General features: G+C 52.7%; 9 protein-coding genes across 9 annotated transcripts; 5 read left to right on the plus strand and 4 right to left on the minus strand.

The window, feature by feature from the left end:
- The first annotated feature begins 4 nt into the window (after positions 1 to 4).
- EI97DRAFT_435502 (uncharacterized protein) lies at positions 5 to 943 on the plus strand. The gene has a single exon (XM_033798876.1). The coding sequence runs from the start codon at positions 126 to 128 to the stop codon at positions 660 to 662; it is 537 nt and encodes a 178-aa protein (XP_033651678.1). The 5' UTR covers positions 5 to 125; the 3' UTR covers positions 663 to 943.
- Positions 944 to 1,094: 151 nt separating this feature from the next.
- EI97DRAFT_435503 (vacuolar protein sorting-associated protein 35) lies at positions 1,095 to 4,531 on the plus strand. The gene is made up of 6 exons (XM_033798877.1): positions 1,095 to 1,327; positions 1,404 to 2,567; positions 2,613 to 3,087; positions 3,136 to 3,681; positions 3,732 to 3,878; positions 3,931 to 4,531. The coding sequence occupies exons 1-6, from the start codon at positions 1,194 to 1,196 to the stop codon at positions 4,090 to 4,092; spliced, it is 2,628 nt and encodes an 875-aa protein (XP_033651679.1). The 5' UTR covers positions 1,095 to 1,193; the 3' UTR covers positions 4,093 to 4,531.
- Positions 4,532 to 4,684: 153 nt separating this feature from the next.
- On the plus strand, positions 4,685 to 7,064 carry EI97DRAFT_460533 (uncharacterized protein; the record flags this gene model as incomplete). The annotated part of the gene is made up of 2 exons (XM_033801120.1): positions 4,685 to 6,714; positions 6,779 to 7,064. The coding sequence occupies 2 exons, from the start codon at positions 4,685 to 4,687 to the stop codon at positions 7,062 to 7,064; spliced, it is 2,316 nt and encodes a 771-aa protein (XP_033651680.1).
- Positions 7,065 to 8,616: 1,552 nt separating this feature from the next.
- EI97DRAFT_451937 (uncharacterized protein) lies at positions 8,617 to 11,013 on the minus strand (the record flags this gene model as incomplete). Its single annotated transcript, XM_033800385.1, has 1 exon — positions 8,617 to 11,013. One exon carries the CDS (start codon positions 11,011 to 11,013, stop codon positions 8,617 to 8,619), a length of 2,397 nt encoding a protein of 798 aa, XP_033651681.1.
- A 436-nt stretch (positions 11,014 to 11,449) lies between these two features.
- On the plus strand, positions 11,450 to 14,036 carry EI97DRAFT_136959 (uncharacterized protein). Its single transcript, XM_033793168.1, has 2 exons — positions 11,450 to 11,470; positions 11,529 to 14,036. Exon 2 carries the CDS (start codon positions 11,858 to 11,860, stop codon positions 13,712 to 13,714), a length of 1,857 nt encoding a protein of 618 aa, XP_033651682.1. The 5' UTR covers positions 11,450 to 11,470; positions 11,529 to 11,857; the 3' UTR covers positions 13,715 to 14,036.
- Positions 14,037 to 14,956: 920 nt separating this feature from the next.
- EI97DRAFT_136953 (uncharacterized protein) lies at positions 14,957 to 16,312 on the minus strand. Its single transcript, XM_033793167.1, has one exon. The coding sequence runs from the start codon at positions 16,267 to 16,269 to the stop codon at positions 15,223 to 15,225; it is 1,047 nt and encodes a 348-aa protein (XP_033651683.1). The 5' UTR covers positions 16,270 to 16,312; the 3' UTR covers positions 14,957 to 15,222.
- A 2,051-nt stretch (positions 16,313 to 18,363) lies between these two features.
- EI97DRAFT_136993 (uncharacterized protein) lies at positions 18,364 to 19,261 on the plus strand. The gene is made up of 2 exons (XM_033793169.1): positions 18,364 to 18,991; positions 19,050 to 19,261. The coding sequence occupies exon 1, from the start codon at positions 18,487 to 18,489 to the stop codon at positions 18,934 to 18,936; it is 450 nt and encodes a 149-aa protein (XP_033651684.1). The 5' UTR covers positions 18,364 to 18,486; the 3' UTR covers positions 18,937 to 18,991; positions 19,050 to 19,261.
- On the minus strand, positions 19,138 to 19,970 carry EI97DRAFT_469102 (uncharacterized protein). The gene is made up of 2 exons (XM_033801694.1): positions 19,743 to 19,970; positions 19,138 to 19,689 (listed from the first exon to the last, which is right to left on the minus strand). The coding sequence occupies exons 1-2, from the start codon at positions 19,918 to 19,920 to the stop codon at positions 19,544 to 19,546; spliced, it is 324 nt and encodes a 107-aa protein (XP_033651685.1). The 5' UTR covers positions 19,921 to 19,970; the 3' UTR covers positions 19,138 to 19,543.
- Positions 19,971 to 21,106: 1,136 nt separating this feature from the next.
- On the minus strand, positions 21,107 to 22,166 carry EI97DRAFT_460539 (zf-PARP-domain-containing protein; the record flags this gene model as incomplete). The annotated part of the gene is made up of 4 exons (XM_033801121.1): positions 21,107 to 21,667; positions 21,721 to 21,877; positions 21,931 to 22,066; positions 22,145 to 22,166. The coding sequence occupies 4 exons, from the start codon at positions 22,164 to 22,166 to the stop codon at positions 21,107 to 21,109; spliced, it is 876 nt and encodes a 291-aa protein (XP_033651686.1).
- Positions 22,167 to 22,321: the final 155 nt, after the last annotated feature.

The raw sequence follows: 22,321 nt of genomic DNA on the forward strand, positions 1-22,321 counted from the left end.
CCATCGCAAAGGGTGGACACACGCGAGGATATATCCACAATGGCCACTCTCGCAGCTGCCTCACGGTGCACTGAATGTCTGTCAGCGAACATTAAATACTTCTTTCCACCCTGACACGCCCCACGATGGTCTTCGGCAGTCGATATCTGGCTTTGGCGCTTTCCCTCACACCTCTGGCCCGTTGTCTGCCCTTGAATGGCGCTCCGAGCCCTCGAAACCTAGTACAACGCACCAGATCCTACGCCGTCGTCAATGTGGATGGCGGGTCTACGGCCCTTGCGGAGGTAACCACCACGGCACTACTCCATCCTACCAGCACCACGTCAACACCAGCTTCGACTACCAAGGCCTCTTCAACCTCCATCCCAACACCAGCTGAGGAACGGCCACCGCCAAGTCCGGTAACAAAAACATCCAATATTGTCACCGTCATTGTCACCGAAACAGCCCAGCCGACGGAATTCTACGACGACGGAATGTGGCATACGCGTTATCCTGTCAAATACTTTGGAGATGCTGTTCCTGCTCTTACTTCCTCTTCCACTTCGAGGAAAGGGGCTGGCGTCCCCGGCCCAGTGGTGACGCCTCCACTGGTTCACTTCAACAACCAGACTGTCAGCACCACCACGATCGGAGGAACCACATACGTAGGGAAAGAGTAGTGTTCTCTGGCCTGCCCAAATCGAAAGATCAATGACACGACTTTCACGGAGGGTATCTAACGGAGCACGAATTATGAATGGACGGCAGGGCAACCGCATTATTGGATTACATGGGCTTGGAAATACGATGCATTGGGAAGGCGCTATTATTCTCTCCGTTCTTCGTCTTTTATTTTTTTTCCTTTGCTACATACGACTTTAGCTAGAGACTTGTAGTTGGTCAGTTCTAATTGAGACTTGCTCCATCTACCCTGACCCGGGGCTGGCATCTTTTATGCTCGTAAATAATATCAGTTGAATGATTTCAGTGTCTATAGAGTAGAAAGTGCTTATGATTTAGCTATAAAAGCTCCACGATCACTTCTGTCTGCTTCGACCTCGAGACGTCCCATCCCATGTTTGGACTGTAGCCAGCCTCGGCACCAGCCACAACAGCCACACTCCGTTCTCCGACCTCACGCTTCCGCTCTCCACAACAGTCCCCTCCACCAGCTCTCCTGATCTTCGGTATTCGTTCGCTTCACATACGCAATGGCGTCGCCTACACCGGTGGAAGACCAGGCTCGCCTGTTGGAAGATGCTCTCGGTGTGGTGCGCCAGCAGACCATGCTCATGCGCCGTTGTCTCGAAACTCCAGGCAAGCTCATGGATGCTCTTAAGTGCAGGTACGCGCATGCTGCCCGACGATTATGGATAGTTCCACCTGCTCTAAATTATATATATGCTTATGTGACTGTGCAGCTCTACCCTGGTGTCCGAGCTGCGGACAAGCAGCTTAGGACCGAAACAGTATTACGAACTATACATGTCCGTATTCGATGCTCTCCGTCACCTCGCCGTCTACCTTCGCGATAACCACCCGGTCAATCACCTCGCCGATCTATACGAGCTGGTACAATATGCTGGAAATATCATTCCGCGCCTTTACCTAATGATAACCGTCGGCACGGTATACATGTCCATTGAGGATGCGCCGGTCAAGGAAATCATGAAGGACATGATGGAGATGAGCCGCGGCGTACAACATCCAATCCGCGGACTCTTCCTCCGGTATTACCTCGCCGGACAGGCCCGGGACCACTTGCCCACCGGTGACGGTGACGGCCCGGAGGGCAACCTCCAGGATTCAATCAGCTTCATCCTGACCAACTTCGTCGAGATGAACAAGCTCTGGGTGCGGCTGCAACATCAGGGGCACTCGAGGGAACGGGAGCAGAGGATGAAAGAGCGTCAAGAACTTCAGCTCCTTGTGGGCAGCAATCTAGTGCGCTTGAGCCAGCTTGTGGATTTGGAGAATTACAAGAAGATTCTGAACCCCTTGCTTGAGCAAATCGTCCAATGCCGAGACGTTCTGGCGCAAGAGTACCTTCTTGAAGTTGTTACTCAGGTCTTTCCCGATGAGTTTCACTTGCACACCCTGGATCAATTCCTTTCTGCGACTGCTCGCCTGAATCCGCATGTCAACGTGAAGGCCATTGTTGTTGGTCTGATGGATCGCTTATCCGCTTATGCGCAGAGAGAATCAGAGGAAGAAAGTCCGGAACAGCGTCAGAAAATGGAAGAAGAATCCATTTCCAGACTATTAGAGCAGCTGAAGATCGATAAGGCGAAGAAAAGCACCGAGGCAGCAACGCGGGAGAATGGGGAGAGGGAGACGTCAGAAGACGCTCAACCCGGCGCAGAAGTGAATGGGTCGGAGATAGCCACCACGGCTCCGGCTTCAGGCGAGCCTGAGGACACGAGCCAGACAGCGGTCGATACTGACGTGGAGAAACGGCGAGGTATTCCCAGCAACATCAAGTTGTTTGAGATATTCCACGAACAAGTTGCCACTCTTGTCAAGATGCAGCGATTGACCATCCAAGACACTATAGCATTACTGGTGTCTCTCTCTAATCTTGCACTGTAAGTATACGCCGAGCGTACCGCGCATTCAGCTAATGTAGTCAGTACGATTTACCCCGAGCGCTTAGATTACGTCGACCAGGTTCTAGGATTTGCAAATCAAAAAGTCTCGGAGTTTGCCAATAGCGCAGATCTGCATTCGCAGGCAACACAAAGCCAGATTCTCAGTCTTCTCCTCGCACCCATCAAAACCTATCTTTCTCTTTTCACCGCACTAGCGCTGCCAAATTTCATTCCGCTGTTACACTCACAACCATACCCCACTCGAAGAGCCGTCGCTGGCGAAATAGCACGGAGCCTGATAAGGAACCAGACCCCCATTACCTCAGTGGAGAACCTTGAGAGCGTTCTAGAAATTCTCAAAGTCCTCATCAGAGAGGGTATCCAGCAAGCTACGGGTTATCCTGGCGGACCAATACAGAGAAAGGCCATGGAAACTGAAGAGACGATAGAGGAACAGGGCTGGTTGGCGCGGATAGTACATCTCCTTAAAGGACCCGATAATGACACTCAGTTCAAGGTAAGCGTGGGAGTGACCCATCATTCAACATGGCTAACTTCATGACAGCTTCTCCAAACCGCTCGCAAGGCGTTCCAAGACGGTAACGAGCGCGTGAGATACACAACACCGGCGCTCATTACTGCTTCGCAGAAGCTTGCGCGCCGCTATAAGGCCCGTGAGCATTTCGAAGACAATTGGTCCTCTCAATCATCGGCACTGTACAAATTCATGCATAGCGCCATCTCAACGCTATACACTCGCGTCACTGGATCCGCAGACCTTTGTCTCAGGCTCTTTGTCGGCTGCGGCCAGATCGCAGACCAGAACGGTTTCGAGGAAGTTGCATACGAGTATTTCGCCCAGGCATTTACGATATACGAGGAAAGCATCAGCGATTCAAGAGCACAGTTCCAGGCGGTCTGTGTGATTGCCGGCGCACTTCATACAACGCGCAACTTTGGAAAGGAGAATTACGACACTTTGATTACGAAGTGCGCGTTACATGGCAGCAAGCTGCTCAAGAAGCCCGATCAGTGTCGCGCAGTGTACTTGGCGAGCCACTTGTGGTGGGCAACAGAGATACGGGCGCTTGAGGAGGATGATTCGAAAGATGTGCGTTTCTTGGCGTATGCATGTGATGATAAGTTGCTAACATGAAACAGCTGTATCGCGACGGCAAGAGAGTGCTGGAGTGTCTGCAGCGGGCCCTCAGGGTCGCTGATGCCTGCATGGACGCGGCCGTGTCGGTCGAATTGTTTGTGGAGATACTGAATCGCTACGTCTATTATTTCGACCAAGAAAACGAGGCGGTGCGTATCTTACAGCTAGTCCATGATTGAGCTCTTCACTGATTTGGAAAAGGTCACCACCAAATATCTCAACGGCTTGATCGAACTCATCCACTCGAATCTCCAGTCCAACGAAAACGCTGCATCGTTGGAGAACCCGAGGAAACATTTCCAACGCACGCTCGACTACATTGCCAGCAGAGAGTACGAGGGGGTAGTGACGACACCGAAGTAGGAGTTACTTGCTGTCCTGGATGGCGCATCAGTGAGGATAGTGGGAATCATCCTTTATCGAAGCATGATGGTGTAAATCCGGTTTGTACACTAGCTTTTCGCATCGCGAAAGCCATTCGATTTCTGGTTTAGCGCATGCGTTGTTTTGTTGATGGAGCGGAGAAGCTCGGAGTAGCTGTGTGTATGGTTTACCCTAACCTACCAACAGTGCAGACCGGAGCCATTGCTCTATGTCTTTAGTGCCCATCACATTTCGAAACTTGGGGATATCAAGATTGCAGTGGAGGTAAGAAGGTCCGAAGGAAGATGACCTCGACGAGCTCAATGTGAATCCGAGATGGATTTACTATGTACTCCGTAGTCTAGACCCTGTACCGATCGTTATAGTGCCTTGGCGGGAACCCCGGTCTTGGCCAGGTGCAGCTGGTGCACGGTCACTCATTGACCTCGCCCTTGACGACGACGCGTGGGCGATCCAAAACAACGCGCAAATGCCCACCGAACCCACCGGCCATCTCAGTCTACCGATAGGACCGACAAAGCGTCGCACTCATAGTGCCATGCGCATATGAAAGCGCACATAAAGAACGCCCATGAGTGCGCGCCAATCCCACCGGCCGCCTTCCTCGCCATCCAGCAGCTATACAGGAGCGAAGGCAACGCATACGTCTGGACCCGAGCGCGAGGAAGAAGATCTCTCCATCATATCCGGACTCACCTCTCTTGAAAATGAAGAGGACGCGGAGGTCGACGACCTCGATCGGTTAATCCTACAGAATGCGCGCGACGAGCGACGACTTCGCGACGCGCTGCGGGGCAATGTCCAGCCCTTCCGAAATGCTCGAACGCACCCTCGCGTTGGGTTGACTATGGAGAATTTGGAGAGACATGCGGGCCATACGAATGGAGCTGTGGGTATCAAGGGCCCGTCAAGCAGCAGTGGAGGATCAGATCCAGCGGTGCGGCCGCCGCTGGAATGGGGTCGCAAAGCCAGAGTTAGAAGGAACTGGCTGCAGACAATCACGGCTGACTCTGAAGGAGGACAGATCTCTCAGGCAGAAGAGATGGGTCGGGACACCGCAGGCGCAACCCCGCGACCGACAGATGCTGCGGACATACCACGAAGGTCGGTTGAAGACAGTCCCCTTTCGCACAAGAGCTCTCAAAAAGGGACGCCTGTGCACTCGCGCCGGAAGACTCTGGATTTGGAACAGGAGCCTGATTTCGACTTTACCATGGACTTCAATGAGGCATCTCTCATTGCTTCGACCCCCTACGTCCCGCGCAATCCTACATTGGACGACATTCGCCAGAGGGAAATTGAGAGCCTGAGGGAGCAGGTGGTAAACAAAAGCCGGCCTGCGGAGATGCGTGAAAGTTCCCCTGAGGAGGCATCCCACCTGCGGCCCATGGTCACAGAGCCCAAACCGCCCACTGAAATCGCGGCGTGTGCGGAGTTGCGCCTGTCCCTTTCACCTGTATTGACAGCGAGGAGGAGGCCGGAGAGTCTGGGCGTGGCCGATACCGGACGAGTAGAATCTCGAACACCGAAGCCCCTGTCAACCCAAGAAGACTCCCACAATCTACTCCGGCGACTCGCGAGAGCCTCGAGCAATACGCCTAGTCCTGGAAGGATCCCCAACCATGGTAGCCAATCAGTTCCAGCGCTGCCGGAGACTAGACGGCCAGCGACCAAGTCAGCCCAAACCGATCACCCACCGAGCGGAGCCTCTGAAATATCGAAGAGTCTCGTTCTGCGGTCTACTCATGGAGAACCAGGTGGCGCCGAGAACCAGTTGGAGGCGAGAACTGCATCAGGTTCCGACCAACAACCTGTAATCAATGCCGCTGAAATGACGCCTGCACCGGCAGAGTCGTCAGCACGATATGTCAAGACTCCCGTGGTAACGGGTGCCTGGATTGATACTCCAGGCCCTAGAACCATCCGTCGACCGGCGGGGGAGACGTCGCAGCCCCATGCAAAACCTGCCGAAAAAGACAGTCCGTCCAAGGGATCTCCGCAAACGGGAAGAGGGATCGAGGAGGCGAAATCGCCTACCCAGCCAGCAGCTCCCATTGCAGTGACTCATCCTACACTCCCAAGCTCTGCATTACAAGCCTTGGTCGAGGGAGCTAGGGGCAAGGGCAAGGGTGGAGGAGGGCAACAAGATGACGAGTTGGGAGATTCCACAATCGATTCCCTAGAAGAGTTGATAGAATGTGGCAGAGAGGAACACACTGGTGATTTGGATGAAGACACGTTGCAAGGCTTACAGCTGCCTACGGAACCTCCAAAGAACGAGGCAGAACGGCAGCGACAGAAGGAACTGGCTCAGCTCCACAAGATGAACCAGAGACTGAGGGCGGCTCGAACGAGCATTCGAGACGCCAGCCGTGGGATAAGGCGCGTTGAGCACCAGGTCGAGCACATTGAAGGGGAAGGGGAGAGGACCAAGGTCGTCCAACGCGAACTCGTGGACGCCCGCAGCCTCTGGGGAAGTACCTGGAAGGGCTTCAAGCGGTTATTCTACAAACCGGAACATCCGGGACGTCATGGACTCACGTGGCTGAGCATTGCGCTGATTACCTTTTGGATCTGGTTCATCTCGGAGAATTTGGCTTGGTAAGCACCCGCTCGTTCCGTGGCTGGGCCACATGGCCCCTGGATGATTACTAATCGCAGCCAGTGAGAGGTACTGCCACAAACTCTACGCGTCCGAGATGGTCGGATATGGAGTCGTCTGGGACGCGCCGCGCTATCCGTTTGTCCTGCCGACATTACTTTGGCGCAATTTGGTCCGACCGGTTGGGGCGCCGATATGGAACCTGATAGCATGGCTGTATGAAGACGAAGCAGTTAAGGAGCACGCGACAGCCACAGCCGGGAGAGCTGCAACGAGGATTTTCAGGCAGAGATACACGGGGGAAACGTTTGAGCCGGATCTCAGCATGGGCGATGATGAAATCATCTAGCGGATTGTGTCCATTTGGCTTGATCGCTTTGGGTTGTCTTGTATAGCAGCATCTGTTGGTTCTACGGTCAGGGTAGCGAGGAGTCGGGAGTCGGGAGTCTTGGATACTCCGTCAGGTCCTGGGAATGCTTTGGCGCTTATATTGTTTTCCATTCATTATTGGATAGCGTTGGAGAAAGAAGCTCGGGGCATGCGGGTTTTCACGTGTCCTGTTGCAGGCACGTGCATTGCCGTGTACAGGGTCAGGAATGATTCTTGATGGTGCCACGTGGGAAAGGCGGCAGAAAAGGCGATGCGGTTCAAAGCAAGATCCGTTTGAAGAAGCAGAATCCCGATCTGGGCCGTGAATTCACCAGGAGTGGGCACAATATCAAGCGCGTATGCCGATCGTGAGTGGAACTACGTAACCCGGATACAAAGTCCACGAATTAGCTAAGAAATTGTACACAAGGGCAAAGAGAAGTTGTATCAAATGGTGGAGTGGAGCGGCAGCCAAGATTTCAATGGCGGTGCATGTCTAGGCTTTGGGCCAACTCAATATGGACTTTCTAAGGTACGGCAGCATCCAACGAGAGTCTTTCACTCTGCATTTCATGTGCTCGCTGGACACTCCAATGCCACGGGGAGGCCGAGACGGGGTTCTGCCTGAACAACAACAAGCATCAAACCTGTTCTACATGGATGCGTCGAAGCAATGTTCTGTACCATTTCTTCTCCGTTGCGAATGCAAGGACTTTGCCCTCACGACGGCCACTGTCCATATGCTTCACCAATTCTCGGCAGAGTTAACGTCTCAAGATCGATTACCGATACATGGTTCGATACACTGAGGTGGCTCGGACCTCATTTCGGATCCGCAGAGTGGGCAGGTGGAGTCTGATGCGCGTCGAGTCTCTTCCAATGCTCGGATTGTAACTGTTCGAGTGGCTTTGCCATGTCTTGTTCACAGAATTCTGGTGAGGCGGGAGCCGGGCAACGCCATGAGAAACACTATCTGATAGAAGCTGGTGTCCTCGCCTCGGTGTCGTGGTATATGCACATCGATTCTTCTACCGCTACTCCAGAGCGAGCTTGATGTCACCTGTCACCCATTCATTCCCTTTTGTCATTCATAATGTTGTCAATTGAGCAGTCACCTCCTTTCTAGGCATCATAATGCAGTATAAGCACATTTCCCTTTTGGCTTTGGCTGGCATCGGTCGCCGCTCAGGACTCTAATGGCAGACATCTCCTCACTGAAGTCCTCTCATCTAACCCAAACCTTTCCCACTTGACCAGCCTTGTCACGGCCAATTCCCAGCTCCCCGAGGCCCTGAGCTCCGTGCGGAACTTCACCATCCTCGCTCCACCCGACGAGGCTTTCTCCGATATCCTCAACCCTTGGGAACTCTGAAGCCCACAAGCCAACGAGGCATTTTCCTCGTGGACTTCGCGGTTTGCAGCGAATGGAAATACGTTGGGCGAGGGGTGGAAACGAACAGCCAGTGCATTGAGACTGTGGCCTACAACATAGAATGCAAACAGGTGGACATGAATTGCAATTGGCATGTAGCTCAAGGGTCCAAATCCACCACATTGTCCAACCTCGACCTCACTATCCCCTGATCCTCCTTTTCCCCCTGACTCCCCACAGAGCTGAGCACCGCTTCCCGCATAATCCTCCGCGGCGCCCGCTTCCCAGTAAACAACTCAAACTGCGCGAATCCCTGCTCGAGCAGGACGTCCAGCCCATCAAAACAGACCCACGACTGGCCTGCTTTCTCGCGGACTTCTTCCGTCAGGGGATCGTCGAGGGTGCGGTAAGCTACTTCTACGATGACACCTCCGGTGGGAGATAGTAACCATTGTTTGGGGAGCGTGAAGTCTGGTGCTAAACTGTCGCCCATGGCATCGATAGGAGCACACGATAGGATGATGGTTGGCGGAGGCAGGTCGGCAGGCCACGGGTCGTCTTTCGAGTTCAGAATGCGAAAGGCAGGAACGCGGTTTGACGTAGTAATCGAGGGTGAGAATGGAGTGTTTGGAAATGAGACAAGGCGCGTAAAGTGGTTGACCAGATTCTCCGCGTTGGCAAGCGTGCGGTTGTAGATCAATATGTTCCGCACTCCTAATTTCAGCAGGGCATATACGGCTGCACGTGCCATACTCCCTGCTCCTAGGACTAAACCACAAGTGCTATGGCAGACGGCATTGGCTGGTGAAAGTCCGCGCCGTATGCAGGCCCGAATGCCTATCCAGTCCGTATTGTCGCCATACAGAGCCTTGATCGTTCCTGCTTGATTGCGTTCCTTGAAAAGTCCCAGAGCATCCGGTATGCTACCGTCCTCATTTAAGTGTCGAACAGGTATAAGAGTATTGACGGCTCCAATGGCGCGCGCATGTTTGCTTAGCGAGTGCGTCAATGAGATAACCTCGATCTTGAACGGCCGCGTGATAGCCGTACCCCCAAAGGTGGTATCCCGCACAAGGTCCTGTAGGCGACTCAGATTCGAGGTTTGGATATTCTGGAAGGTGTGAGGCATGCAGCATGCCTCAAAAGCAGCATTGTGCATCGCAGATGAGATGTTGTGCTCGTCGCTGGCACCGATGATGTAGAATTTCATGGGTTCATGGGTGAAGGTCGCATAGAGAGCATGAGTAGCTTCATCAATTGTAAGCCATGAAGTTTCCAGGTTGCGCTCGACCAACGCAGAGAATTGGTCGCTTTCCCTCAGACTGGGAGGAATAACGCTCGTGAGAACCGAGTTAAAGCATGCGGATTGGCGCCCAGCGCGGCCGGTGTTGAAACATATGAGGGGGGTCGTGGGGAAGTGTTGTTTGATGTTGTTCCGGAAGCACTGGATCATAGCACGGTCGTCCATGAATTGCGCTGGCCGAGTGAAGCGCACGACAGTACAACCTAACCGTACGGCAGCATCGCACTTCTGCACCCAGAATGTATTAGACCAGTTCAGAGGCGAATGCATGTGTCCGATGATTTTTGTAGATCCCCTCACCCGCACCACTTCCGCAATGGCCTCGTCATCCAGGGACATATCCACCGTCAGAAAATCTGGAGCGGATCTCAAACCATGGAACACATGCTCAAGATAGGACGTCCATCTCGGATCCTGTTCGGGCACGGGTATAACGTGGTAGATGATAGGGACAACAGTGACTCTGCGAACTCTGGCTATAACACGCGTGATCAGATCAGCTCTGTCAGAGGGCAGACCCGGCGGAGTGAACTCCACTTCACCCGGATCCACGACGATCTCGAAAGCGTCGGAGCCCATTGCGATTTCTTCGATGTCCACATCCTCGGACTGCAGCACAGCGAGAGGCGCTTGAACTGCGCATGTATGGTTGCGTAGTTCAGTAGCGACCTCGGAAAGGGGCAAATCGGCTTCCAGTGAACCTAGCTTACCTTGCCCCGTTTCCGTAGTAGTTATCAGAGACAAAAAATTCAAGAAAGCTCTCTCAGTCCGCTTTAATGTGAGGAAAACGGGAACCGATGGTTGGTTTGCGGGAGCGATGCAGGAAGGCGCTTTATTCTCGGTGAGGTTATAAAACTCATAGTTCGAACAGCGTCGGAATAGAGGCCCACTGAATTCAACCAAACCTTGCAGCTTCGACATGTCCACTACCTCCAGGTATTGGTGGATGCTGCGAAGGTCCCGCACGATGTGAATGACAGGATGCGTCCTTGAGAACTCTTCGAGGAGCGTCTGACCAGTCCTCTCTAAAGAAGTGCCATTGCAAACCAGAATGGCACCTTTGTCGTACGTTTGCAGCGCATTTCGAAGAATCTCTTCCTGGCGAAGCATGTGATTCGAGGCTCCAAATTGCTTCCGATACTTCGCTGTGGAAAATCCAGTCGCTTCTTGGAAAAGGCTTTCCATGTCGACAACGCGCTTTCGGCAGGCTCCAGAAGCAATGACTGCCAGTGTAGACTTGCCGCTTCCTTGCATACCGATGAGAACGATGGACGCGTCGCTCTCGAAGGCGCGACGGCAATGGACCGGTTTTGACGCATGTATTTCCCCATTTTGAGACAGGGAAGCTGTGATATCGGTGGCCCATACACGTCGTGGGGCAGCAGAATATCTTTGCAAGGTGGAGGTTTCCAGACGCTGTAAATTTACAGGAGGTATCTCGTGCATTGCTGCACTGCCTCCATTATTGGCCCCTGCGGCCATATTGGACGACATCATGATCGGTGCGTGCAATCCAATGGAATAAGCAATTTAGTATCCCAATCCATGTCGACTTATCTTCGTATAGCGTAGTGGTCATTACGGAAGATGTGGAAGGCAAGCACGAGATGTTGGAATATAGTCGCCATTCACGTGATTCCGCTTAAGACTTTTCCCGGACGATACCTCACACCCTCAACCTCAACACTCATAAGAAGCGCGGTGGTCAAAGGTCAAATACATTTTTGATTGGTGGCTATTTTTGAGGCAGAAAATTGACCCTTGAATAGGTCTCCTGCTGGATGTTCCGAACCCGTTCCAGCCTATAAGCCTGTCGCTGGACGTTGACAGATCTAGAGCATCCAGCAAGCCTTGAAACTACCGTACCAAGCCAAAACCCACCTAAACTGACTGTCTTTTACATATTTCTGGGAGCATAATTCCGGTAGCATTGCAGAAGACGAGAGATAATTTGGCCCTCTCCTCGGCATTTTCGGCAGTGAATGAAGCCCGCAGGGCTGTGCACATCGCCATAACCCGACAAAATATCGGTAGTTGCATAGGGGCTACAACTCTCCTGTCTCCATATCGCTGTCAAATTCTGGTGCAAAACCGAGGAATGAGCAAGCGCGGAGCAGAAGATACCACAGCCCCAGGGAACAACGGCCTACCTTCCAAACGGTCCCGGGTCTCCCGAGCGTGCGATCAATGCCGAATAGCGCGTGAAAAATGTGATGGGAAAACTCCCTGTTCCTCTTGCGCCCTGTCTCAAAGGGCTTGTTCATATACAGCAAACCCGAAGAAGCGAGGCATCCAGCCAGGATATATCCGGACATTGGAGCTTGCGTTAACATGGCTATTCAATCACTCCGATGCGGAGTCAGTTCTGAACAGAGAACTGTCTGAGAAAGGAACAGCTTCGGTCCTGTTACAGAGGGACTCAAAGGAATCAAACCGACTACACAAAAGCTGGAGGAAAAGCAAATTCTGCAGAGATGTGAATGCATTGCTTTCTAGAGGAGAAAATCTTGAAGGATCCGCCAGGTCTCCCAGCCCAGATAGTGACGACCAAGAATCAAACGCGGGAACATCTCTTCATCTGGAGTCTACTGCGCTTGACCACACCCGGCAGACTCCCTTGACGACACATCCCACTCAAGGAGATATTGCAGCTTTCCATATCCCGGAGCAGCAGGGGCGTCATCAAACGCATTATCGCGACCGATGCTCGGAAGCTTCCAGTGACCACCATGGTCAGACTATCTCGCTACCTTCCAACTTTTGGCGATTGTTCGACATCTACTTCTCCTACACTCATAGTTGGTTCCCGATTTGCGAGAAGTTTCGTGTCCTCAAGCTCTCACACTCTTATCCCGAAGTGGGCCTGCGCCTGCGGCCAAACATGCTGGACTCTGGAGACCACGCTGAGTTATGGGGTATATTAGCTCTGGCGTCACTTCAGGAACACTGCCATGGTGCCAATACGTTTGGAGGCTCTGCTTCTAACGCAAAGCGAGCTTACGACATCGCCCAATCACTCGTTTCAGATCCGACATCCTCGCAGATTGGTCACGCGAGAACACTCCTTCTGTTGTCTCTTTTCCACGTAACCCGGTCGGAGCCAGATGTTGCCTGGATGTCGTTGGGCCGCGCTTCTAGGATTGCAATTGCATTGGCCCAGCAGCCTTCTCAAGTCTCCAAGCTTGAGCATGTAACATCAGGATGCGTTTTGCTGGATCACCTTGTTTCGATGCAGATTGGGCGGGCACCATATCTCCAGCTTTCAGACATTGAACGCGTGGGCAGGGTTGAAGAAGAAGGATTAGAGGAGTATCAACCATGGAGCGGATGTATGAAACCTCAACATGTGAACTCCCTTCCGAGAGCGCCAGCGCTCAGTCTCAGCACATACAATTGCTTAGTTGACCTGGTCGGCGTAATGAGCATTATTGCATCTTCAACAATCCCAGCGAGCGAGTCAGCTGCGAAGTTGGATGCATGGAAGAGCAGATTACCAGTGCAGCAGAGACAGGTGCTGTCGGATCATCTCCCTATTGCTGCTGCACCACCTGCTTTGTTGCTCCGGACGGTGTATTGTTGCGCTTGCATTGTCACCCTTCCATGTCGTACTTGGGTAGAACGCTTCCTTGAAGTCTTGGAGCATATCATCAAGCAATTTGGCCGGATTGCCATGCCACCAATTGTCCATTGTCTAATGGGTATCCTCAAAAGGAGTACAGCATTCCTAGCGGATGAAGGGCTCAACGCTCGCCTCCGGAATCTCCACTTGGGCTATGATTTCGCAAAGAGTCAAGAAAGTAACAAAGAAGGGACTGAGGACCACCACAATTCATCTCTGGTGGCAATAGCTGCCAGTGGTCCATCACAGCTAAATTCAGCCATGGAGCTCGCAACTCCAGAGTCGATGCAGCCTCAGCTTCATCCTTCTCACCAGTTCGGTGGTAGAGTAAGGTAGGACACACCTGTTTCAAGATTTCTCTACAGGCCAGGAACCACCTGAGTCAACGTCAAGCGGTTCGCTGACCTCGCTAACAGTATGACGCCCACAGTCATGGATGCCCGTGTGCCGCATGTTGAACCAACCGCGCACTACTCCCAATCCCATTTCGATCCGCACCAGTCCTCGCAGCGCTTCATTGGCCCTCAAGTGAACAATCCCGTCAATCGAACTGTGATGGACCCTCTGAGTCCAGGCGTAGGTCACGATATGGAAAGCTTCTTCGACGAGCTTACCTCCTTGGACGGCGCCAAAAGCCTGGAAACCCGCCGACGATTCATGGAGAATCTTGGTTTCGCACCTGATGCAAACTTGAACGATGTCTTAGCTAAAGATTTTGGGTAGATCGACACTTCGTTGTCCTCGTAGAATTGAGATCCTTTCGCACTGTCCCTTGATTTGACCAGACTGGGATATGTCGATGCAGATGAGCAATACTGACATGTAATTGAGGCTTTTGCTTGTGATCCCGTCCTCTTTAAATGTTTTAAGAAATGCACATCTCAGGAGCCAAACAAAATCGTCCGACGTGGTTTTCTGCAACATATCCGCATCGTGCATAACCCACCCCCATGTGCCCCAGTGACAAGATCAACCCCTTTCACCTCCTTGACGTGTCATCATGCTCAAAATGGGCACCATCGTCTCTCCTACTCAGCACTGCAGCTTTCAATGATATATGTCCCGCAGTTCTGCTGAATTTGATCGGCAAAAACATAGGTTCGGCTAGTATGTAGTCTGGGCCAAACTGTTTGAATGAGAATCTGTGCCGGATGCATGAGGACCGTGCCAGATGGCTGTCCACATGTGCATAGCATGCGCACGTGACGGGGAATCTCTCTTCCGGAAGCTTTTGTGGGCTCAACCGCACCGGCGGCGACAGTGAAGTCGGAAACGGTGTCGAGTGAAGCGTGGCCTCTGAAGTCGGGCCCATGGCTGTTATTTTGCCCGTCCCGCTCCTATAATTGCGCCTCTTTTACGTTGTACGCAACATACAGTATCTCAAACCATCTGCGCTTATGATCCGATCCATCCTCCTGATAAACGCACGCAATCTTAACCCTCGAAACACGCGAGCCGGCCACATACGGCACGGCTACGCTCCTACAAGTCGTCTCCGGTGCCGAAGAACAGTGTCCCTCGCACTCTACCCGCTTACAGTTCATACAGTCCAACTACGAACGCATTCTCGTTGACGAGGCATGAGAAACTGACGCGGGAATAACAGATCCTGGTGTTGCTCATACGAGCGTAGCAATGAGAGATGCGCAGCTATCCCTCGGCATGCCACTCCCGGAGGTCCATATCAGTAGATACCAAGAGCGAAGCGTTTCGACATCGTAGCTATTCGAGCGAGAAGGCGTAAGCGGTTATTTGCGGGCTTGGTGTGTATGGATATGAAGCGGCAATTGAGTTGGCGACCAGACTTATAAAGCCCAGGAGACTTTGAGACAGGTTTCGAACACTCAGTCCATGCCTGGCATCCCCTCCAACCCCCCAATTTCCTTGACAAATGTGTCGAAATCCACGCCTTGTGCTTCGAAAAGTTCTTTAGCTTTTTGTGCTGTTGCCATCTGCCTGTCGTGCGTGAATCCGCCAGGTGCACTGCTTTCGTACTGCACCAGCTCAACCCACTTGAAGAAGAGATTCTCCTTGCCCATGGCGGTGAGTCGGTCCTTGAACAGCACGATCTTCTTTCTGGCTTCCGTCTCCGAGCCCTCATCCAGCTTCCAACAATCCCACATTGCCCACTGTCCAGATTCCTCAGGACCCACCCAGACAAATACCGTTTTGCGGAGCATATCGAGATCCAGCTCTTTCTTGTCCACAAGCTCTGTGGCTCTCACCATGGCCGCAAACTCCAAGTCGTAGTCCTTGTCCATGAGCAGATACCCCGTCTTTGCCCGCAATCTCCCGGCATCAATCGCGGGCAGTACCCTCGTCTTGAAGAATGGGCTGTCTGCTCCAGCTTTTCCGCTTGAGCCTTCGGCTTCACCGAGAAGATCCTCGGCACCCCACCCCCTGCTCTGCCGCACATATATCTCCTCATCGCGGAATCCGATCCTAAGTCTCCAGAGCACTGGATTGCCCGGCCGTTCGAGGAAGAAGGTATAAGGCCATGGCGCTATGACGGTGATGAGGAGGAAATCGAAGAGAAAAGTAAGTGCCCGCCAGAACACCTTTGCGATGAGCTTTCCCCATGTCAGCTTCGCGAAGTAGATCGTCGTTTCATTCGCATTGCCCATGATCGACATCAAGAGCATCCAATACCACGGTACCTGAACGTACAGGCGCCATATCACCAACAGCCCAATGGCAACGTTGAGTACAACAGGGACCGAGTAGATGCCTTTTTTGAACCATGCAGGGTGTTGGTCGACATGCGCTATGTAGACGGATTTTTTGTCGAAGCTGGAGAGGAGGGGAAGGAGCTCGGCGGGCGCAGCGGTAAAGGGCGCGGGGATAATTGCTTTCGATTGGGCCTTCGCGACTTTGTTCGCGGGCTTTGGCATCTTCGGCGAAGGTTCAGGGAGACGTCTTTGTTCCCAACTCGACTCAAAACGAGTTTGTACGTGCTGTCATGAGGAGACAGGAGCTCTTTGACGCTTGTGCGTTCTGGGTTTAGCGTCTGAAGCTCAACGTCCCAAGGTCAGGCTGAGCCCTATTTCGACGTCAAAACGACCATCTACCGCAGTTCAACTTCACTCTTCTCTCATCCGGGTGCTGATATCATACCTCCGATTGTGACGGATTGGCGTTACTGACATGTGAAGTCTGGGGATCACGTCTCCTTGATCCACTGCTCCGACTTGAACCGCATGTGAGAATTGAGCAAGCTTTAAATATTGATGATCTATTGTGTTAAGTTTGCTACCCAGGTGCGTCTGTCTCTGCGTCTTAGTGAAATGTGACGCCGAAGTCGGTGAGCCGCTATACTAACCATCGGTCCCAGAGCTTCCAGGAAGGGCGGTACTCCGTAGTTCCAGAGTACTATTCAGGAAATCTGCCGTGACAAGCCCCGTCAGAAACTCTCCTGCGCAGATGTCCATTAAGCGTCCGATTATCTTTCCTCTCCTTGTTAATCCTTGCCCTCTCCATCTAGTCCGTGCTCATTGATTGATTGCCTCCCCATCCCGTCTTAGCTTGTCATCTCAAGTCCATTTTTTCTCCCAGTTATTCTGACAGGTCCATCGACGCTGTAACAACCATCTACCTGAAGCAAGCCATGAGCTTCGGTATTCAATATCAACCCCATTCCCTTCGCTTGTCTTCGTCGGCTTCCATTAGATCCTCCTCATCCCCATTCTTTTCGCAGCCACCTCCATGGCATCCTTCTCCTCCTTGAAAATCCTCTCCCAGTCAATCATCATGCGGCCCATCTGCTCCTTTGACGGGTACAAATCCCTGAACCCCAGCGTCAGACGAGTCTGCTCCGTCAGATGCGTGCTCGTCACAGTCGCGCCGTCGCAGTCCTCGCCATGGAGCGGGCACTTGGTCACACGTGCAGCATTGTATGCCTCGTTGAGGGCAAGGCTGGCTTTGTCGCGGAGGGAGCCGTCCGTGATGGTGCTGCTGCCGCCGTAGGAGGATGAGCGGCGAGGGAGGAGATAGGGGCTGAGTTTAGAGGCTTCGTAGGCGAGCTTACTTCGTTCACGGCGCGGTAACGGAGTCGATGTGAGGGAACGCTGAGAGCCAATACCGCGATGTTCAGAAGTGTGAATGGAAGGTGGTGCCAGAAAGCCTGCAGACCCAAGAACACTACCACTGCGAGATCCAGCTTCGATCGAAGGGGGTTTAGTGCTATATTGCTTCAAGCTTGAAATGCCAGGCTGCAGAGGATGTTTTTCGCCTACGCCGGCCCACTGATCCATGCGAGAGCGGAGCAGCGTACGCATGCCGGGGTTGAAAGTGCTCGGCGCACCGTAGCCCACTGGCGAAACTGCTCTAGAGACGTTCGGCGAGCTGGGCAAAGAGACGTTTGGTAAAGAGTTATCGCGTGGCTGAAAGGGACTTGCCGGGACAGATGATCGCACCAGTTCGTGTAGGGAGCGAGGCTCTGGATTGTGGTCTCGATCGTTTCCACATCCGTTTCTGGCTTCCTGTACCGAACGGGTCCCCGAGAAGGGGCAAGATATCTGTCCAGAAGAGTAGCCTGAAGACTGGCGCGAGCCGCGCCCAGAATGGTTCGAGGCATGACGAGAGTGTATGGATGCCTGTCTGGAGTGAGAGTGCATAAACGTAACACCGGATCGAGACGCGCGGCGAGAATGAGGGCTTGATACAGTAAACTGAAAGCCTGATTGTTCCTCTAAGGGAGTTAGCACCGGGGAAGCCATAGGAGTGGGTAGAGCGGAGACATTGCGAGACCCGAATCGCGAGCCTGGGGCTGATGCGGCGAGGAAGTGGCTTGCATCGTGTGGGTAACGGAAGAGAAGCTGGTTCAAGCTCAGCGCAGAGTTTGATGCCGTCAAGTATCCAGGCATTTCGCTGCTTTCCGTTCTGATGTTGGGGCGCCCAGTTCCCACCGGCAGCTGAACTTGCGGGTGCGCCGTCGCTGTGGGAGGGTCAGCGTCCTGGTGCCATCACCATTACGTGCTGTCCTTACTTTTTCCTCCATAAGCGGAGTCGTACCCGTCCAACTGTTGATCGATCGCCGTTGCTACAGCAGGCGCTTTGTCACCAATAGCAACAACTTCGTCCTCGTTCTTCACATCCGACTCTCCCAGATCATGCGATGGCGGAGCAAAGTACCCTTGGTCCCACATGGCTTTGTACAACGCTCCGACAGTATACTCTGGTTTCAAAGTCGGGTCCTGCTCATCGTACTTGGGGGCCGTTTCGCACACACTACCGCTAAGCACCAACTTGCCCTTCGTTGCAAATGGCTGAGGCTCGATGGGATTGCCAATGGATCCATACAGGTATCGGCCTCGGTACCTGGGCGTTCAATCTCCGCATCCAGACTTAAGAAAAGTAAATACTCACCAATACGCGATGCCAGTCCGAATTGGATGAAGGCCGCTGAAGCCTTGGATGTGAACAAGCATCTTGTCGGCTTGCTCCGGCTTGACAACCTCGGCGGCCAATTCGTCGGATCTCTTGCCTCTCGCCATCGCGTCGGCCGGCGGGAGCGGTTGCGACTGGAGACGACTGAATGCCTGGATCATGGTTTGGGTTGAGGTTTTAGGCGTTGTTTGTAGAGCGCGTTCTCTACCACGTGACGCTCTCCACCGGGTAGGTATCTTTCACCCACACACGTTTGGGTTGTGCCTCCGCAACTGAATCTCGATAGTTTTGGCACTCTTTGTTCGATCTCCAACTAAGCTTTGGAGGACAGGAAACGATCACTAGGTAAGCGGGTACTCAGTTCAGTGTAGATGACGCCTGGATTGCGAGCGGAAAAAGCGAAATCAATCAGTAGTTTCGAGATGAAGCAGCGTAAACAGCAACGATCCACTGCGCCAGCAACACCATCGGACTTCGCGAGTGAATGCAAACGGATCCGTTTGCCGCCTTCTCGATTCCTTAGTTGTCCTCCAGACACTGCATAGAAACACTGACGTGCAAGAACCTTATATGCGCCATTATATATCTCATGCGCGTATGGGACATTCAAGTAAGAGCTTGTGCCATCATTAACATAAAGCACACTTCATCCCCGTTCCCAGATATCGCCGACGATTTGCAGAGAATCACAACCTTCGGAAAATAATAATACACTCCTGCCATAAACCCCACATTTCGGAGAAAACGATTGTCTTCTCCCATCCCATGATCGGCTTACACCTAGCGAGTAGAAGATCTTCCCTCGTCTGGACCGGGAAGTCCCTCCTCGTCACCAGGCTCAGCATAGACGCCCTTCTGCTTGGTGGCCCCTCTGGTGCGACCCTTCATGATATTCTTCGTGTTGATAGCCTCCTTCTCATCACGCTCTATTCACCTCGTGAGCTCGATACCAGAGATGTAGGAATAAGACTTAAGATACCTAGCTGCTGGTCCGAATCGGCAATGGAGGCATCAAGGGGATCTTCAACAGGAGCTTCGTCCTTCTGAACCGGAATGTAAGATTCTCCCTGGCGGCTGACATAGTCATTGTCACTCTTCATTCCGGTGGGGCCCTCGGCAAAGTCATTCTCCTGTTCGTACTTGTCGTCGGGATTCATTGTGTTTATAAAGCGAGGTCTTCTCAGAGTGTAGTAATGAAAGCAGCACTGTTGGGCGGTTTTAATTCAAGGTGAAGCTTGGTTGCGTCCGATGGTGTGGTATCCGTCAAACTGCTTTTAAATATATTCATGACTTGACCCGTACGTCATGCTGAATTAGGGTGGGGAAAGGGATGTCACGTGCGATTAACGTCAGTGACCGCTTCTGGCATCACAGAATGGTTCTCTGCCTTTGAACCAGTCTAGACTCGTTGCTCTATCTGATCTGTGCCCCAAGGAGCACACTTCTGATTAGGCTATGAGGTGGCTTGCTATACAGCAGCGTCGTCACATCGAATATGAAGACATGCATCGGCCAATGCTTTTGACATCGGAGCAAGATACGGCCCGGATGCGGTTGGTAAAGATTCAGCCTAGAATTCCCAATGCTTGGCTCAAGATTAGGCGCTTCTTGCTGTGTGAGCGACCGAGATGTCCATCCCGGAACGCTGGTAATGCAAATGCCAGATCTGCGACGGCCACGAGGAACAGAGGCTGTCAGGAAGTACGGGAAAAGAATTGCTAATCGCATAGGGCGATTTCTGGTGATGTGGATTCCGAGTTTGGGTAGATATCAATCCCCTACATCTGGAGGTCAGAACCTGGCGCTAGACCTAGGTACGCCGTAGGTGGTTAAATTTCCGTACGGGAGTAGGAGCAAGAAAAGGAACGGTTTTCCAAAGGTCATGAAACTAAACGGACAGTTTTCGGTCACCCCGTCCATATTCGCGGGCATCGAGATTTGCTGCATTACAAGAGAAGTACTATGAAGAATCGAAGCTCGAAGTTGTTGTTTACGAATTCCAATCATGAGAAAGCGTTAATTTCGTATCTGATACTAGGCGCATGGAGGGCCTATGGTGTGCATCTGGCGCTGAATAACATGCAATCCACCCCGTTTCGTGGCCTCAGCCGCGTTCAATGCGCTCATTACACCGCTGCGGAAACCGTGTCAGAGACCAAAACTTCTTTAATAGACTTCGCAGCCTATATATATGATACCAGTCTCGCATGCAGCACTGTCGGGCCCCTATTCGTATCGCACGTGTGTTCTCCTTCCGACTCTGAAGAAGTGAGCTTGGGGCGTGGGTATTCTACCACAGATGATACCTCGTTTTCTTGTACGTAACGGATGGCCCCGTCCCCTTCAAGCCGCGGTCTTCTTGCGCCCGCGCTTGGGTTTGGCAATACCAAGTTCCTCCTGCTCCTCTTCGTCGGTGGCTTCCTCTGCATATGATGCCTTGGCTGCAGGCTTGCGACCTCGGGCTTTGGAGGGCTTGGATTCCGCTTCCTGGTTATCCTTCTCCTTCGCGGCAGCCTTCCTACCCCTTGGCTTCTTCGGCTCTGGGCGGTCGGCTTCGTCGTCGCTCTCCATCTTTGGGGCAGCTGCCTTTTTGCCTCTCGCTTTCTTGGGTGGTGCGGCAGTTTCCTCAACAAGATCTTGCCCATACCCACCGTCGCTGGTCTCCTCTTTCTTCGTGGCCTTCTTTCTCCCAGTCTCTTTGGCAGGACGTCCACGTTTCTTTGCAGCCGGAGCCTCCGCCTCGCCCTCGTCTTTAGCGGGACGGCCTCGTTTTTTCTGAGGCTTCCCTGTCTCCTCCTCTTCCTCCTCTTGCTCCCCTTCCTCTTTGTCTTTCCTGGTACCCTTCTTCTTCCTTGGTGCATTCACGCGAAAGCCCTTCATGCCTGGTCGGTTCTTCTCGATATCCTTCCCTCTTCGATTAGCTGCAATGATTGCTGTACAAGCGAAGCGGTACATACGCCTTTCCAGTCTTCGTCAGGGACATGGCCGTTCTTGATGGCGAAGTCTACCTTGTCCTTCTCCTCTTGGGGCAGCTCCTCGTAGCCTTCCAACAGGTCCATGTCTCCGTCGATGAAGCTCTGCACATTCTTGATCTGTTCCGGGGTAACACATCCCCTACGATGCAATCAATCATTGGACCGGTCTCAACTGGTTTTGTGTTGTCTTACCAATGCTTGTACGTCCAGCTTGTGTGTTCCTCGATGGTGACAAGGGTGCCGAACCGCAGCTCACCCTTTTGGATTTTGACGCCTGCATCCTTGCACTCCTTGTTCTTGCACATGGCCCGGGCATTGGGCGACAGCTCTAATGGTTGACGTCAGCGTCTGCGGGCGGGACATACTGTGTGCACTTTAGGAGACAAGACTGCTAGTCATCACATACCGATGCGGTAGCCCGTAGGCATGGTTGGCAAGCAGGCTTCAACAACTCTTGGAAAAGGTAACAAAGGAAGATCCAGCGTTCGGGCGAGGAAGTAGAAGACGGAGAGTCGTGGGAAAGGGAGAATAGAAGTTGCACGGAGGAATTGGCTAGCACTGTGATTCTGGTGGGAGCTCCAGG

The sequence above is a fragment of the Westerdykella ornata genome (genome assembly GCF_010094085.1).
Source record: "Westerdykella ornata strain CBS 379.55 unplaced genomic scaffold EI97scaffold_22, whole genome shotgun sequence".
Classification (NCBI taxonomy): Eukaryota; Fungi; Ascomycota; class Dothideomycetes; order Pleosporales; family Sporormiaceae; genus Westerdykella; species Westerdykella ornata.

What these genes read in the sequence shown, in the direction of transcription:
- EI97DRAFT_435502 (XM_033798876.1), top strand. Translation starts at nt 126, where the DNA reads ATGGTCTTCGGCAGTCGATATCTGGCTTTGGCGCTTTCCCTCACACCT.
- EI97DRAFT_435503 (XM_033798877.1), top strand. Translation starts at nt 1,194, where the DNA reads ATGGCGTCGCCTACACCGGTGGAAGACCAGGCTCGCCTGTTGGAAGAT. An exon ending in TCTCTCTCTAATCTTGCACT is followed by an intron (nt 2,568 to 2,612) that starts GTAAGTATACGC and finishes TAATGTAGTCAG; the next exon opens with TACGATTTACCCCGAGCGCT. An exon ending in TCGACCAAGAAAACGAGGCG is followed by an intron (nt 3,879 to 3,930) that starts GTGCGTATCTTA and finishes GATTTGGAAAAG; the next exon opens with GTCACCACCAAATATCTCAA.
- EI97DRAFT_136959 (XM_033793168.1), top strand. Translation starts at nt 11,858, where the DNA reads ATGAGCAAGCGCGGAGCAGAAGATACCACAGCCCCAGGGAACAACGGC.
- EI97DRAFT_136953 (XM_033793167.1), bottom strand. Translation starts at nt 16,269, where the DNA reads ATGCCAAAGCCCGCGAACAAAGTCGCGAAGGCCCAATCGAAAGCAATT.
- EI97DRAFT_136993 (XM_033793169.1), top strand. Translation starts at nt 18,487, where the DNA reads ATGCGATGGCGGAGCAAAGTACCCTTGGTCCCACATGGCTTTGTACAA.
- EI97DRAFT_469102 (XM_033801694.1), bottom strand. Translation starts at nt 19,920, where the DNA reads ATGAATCCCGACGACAAGTACGAACAGGAGAATGACTTTGCCGAGGGC. An exon ending in CGATTCGGACCAGCAGCTAG is followed by an intron (nt 19,690 to 19,742) that starts GTATCTTAAGTC and finishes CGAGGTGAATAG; the next exon opens with AGCGTGATGAGAAGGAGGCT.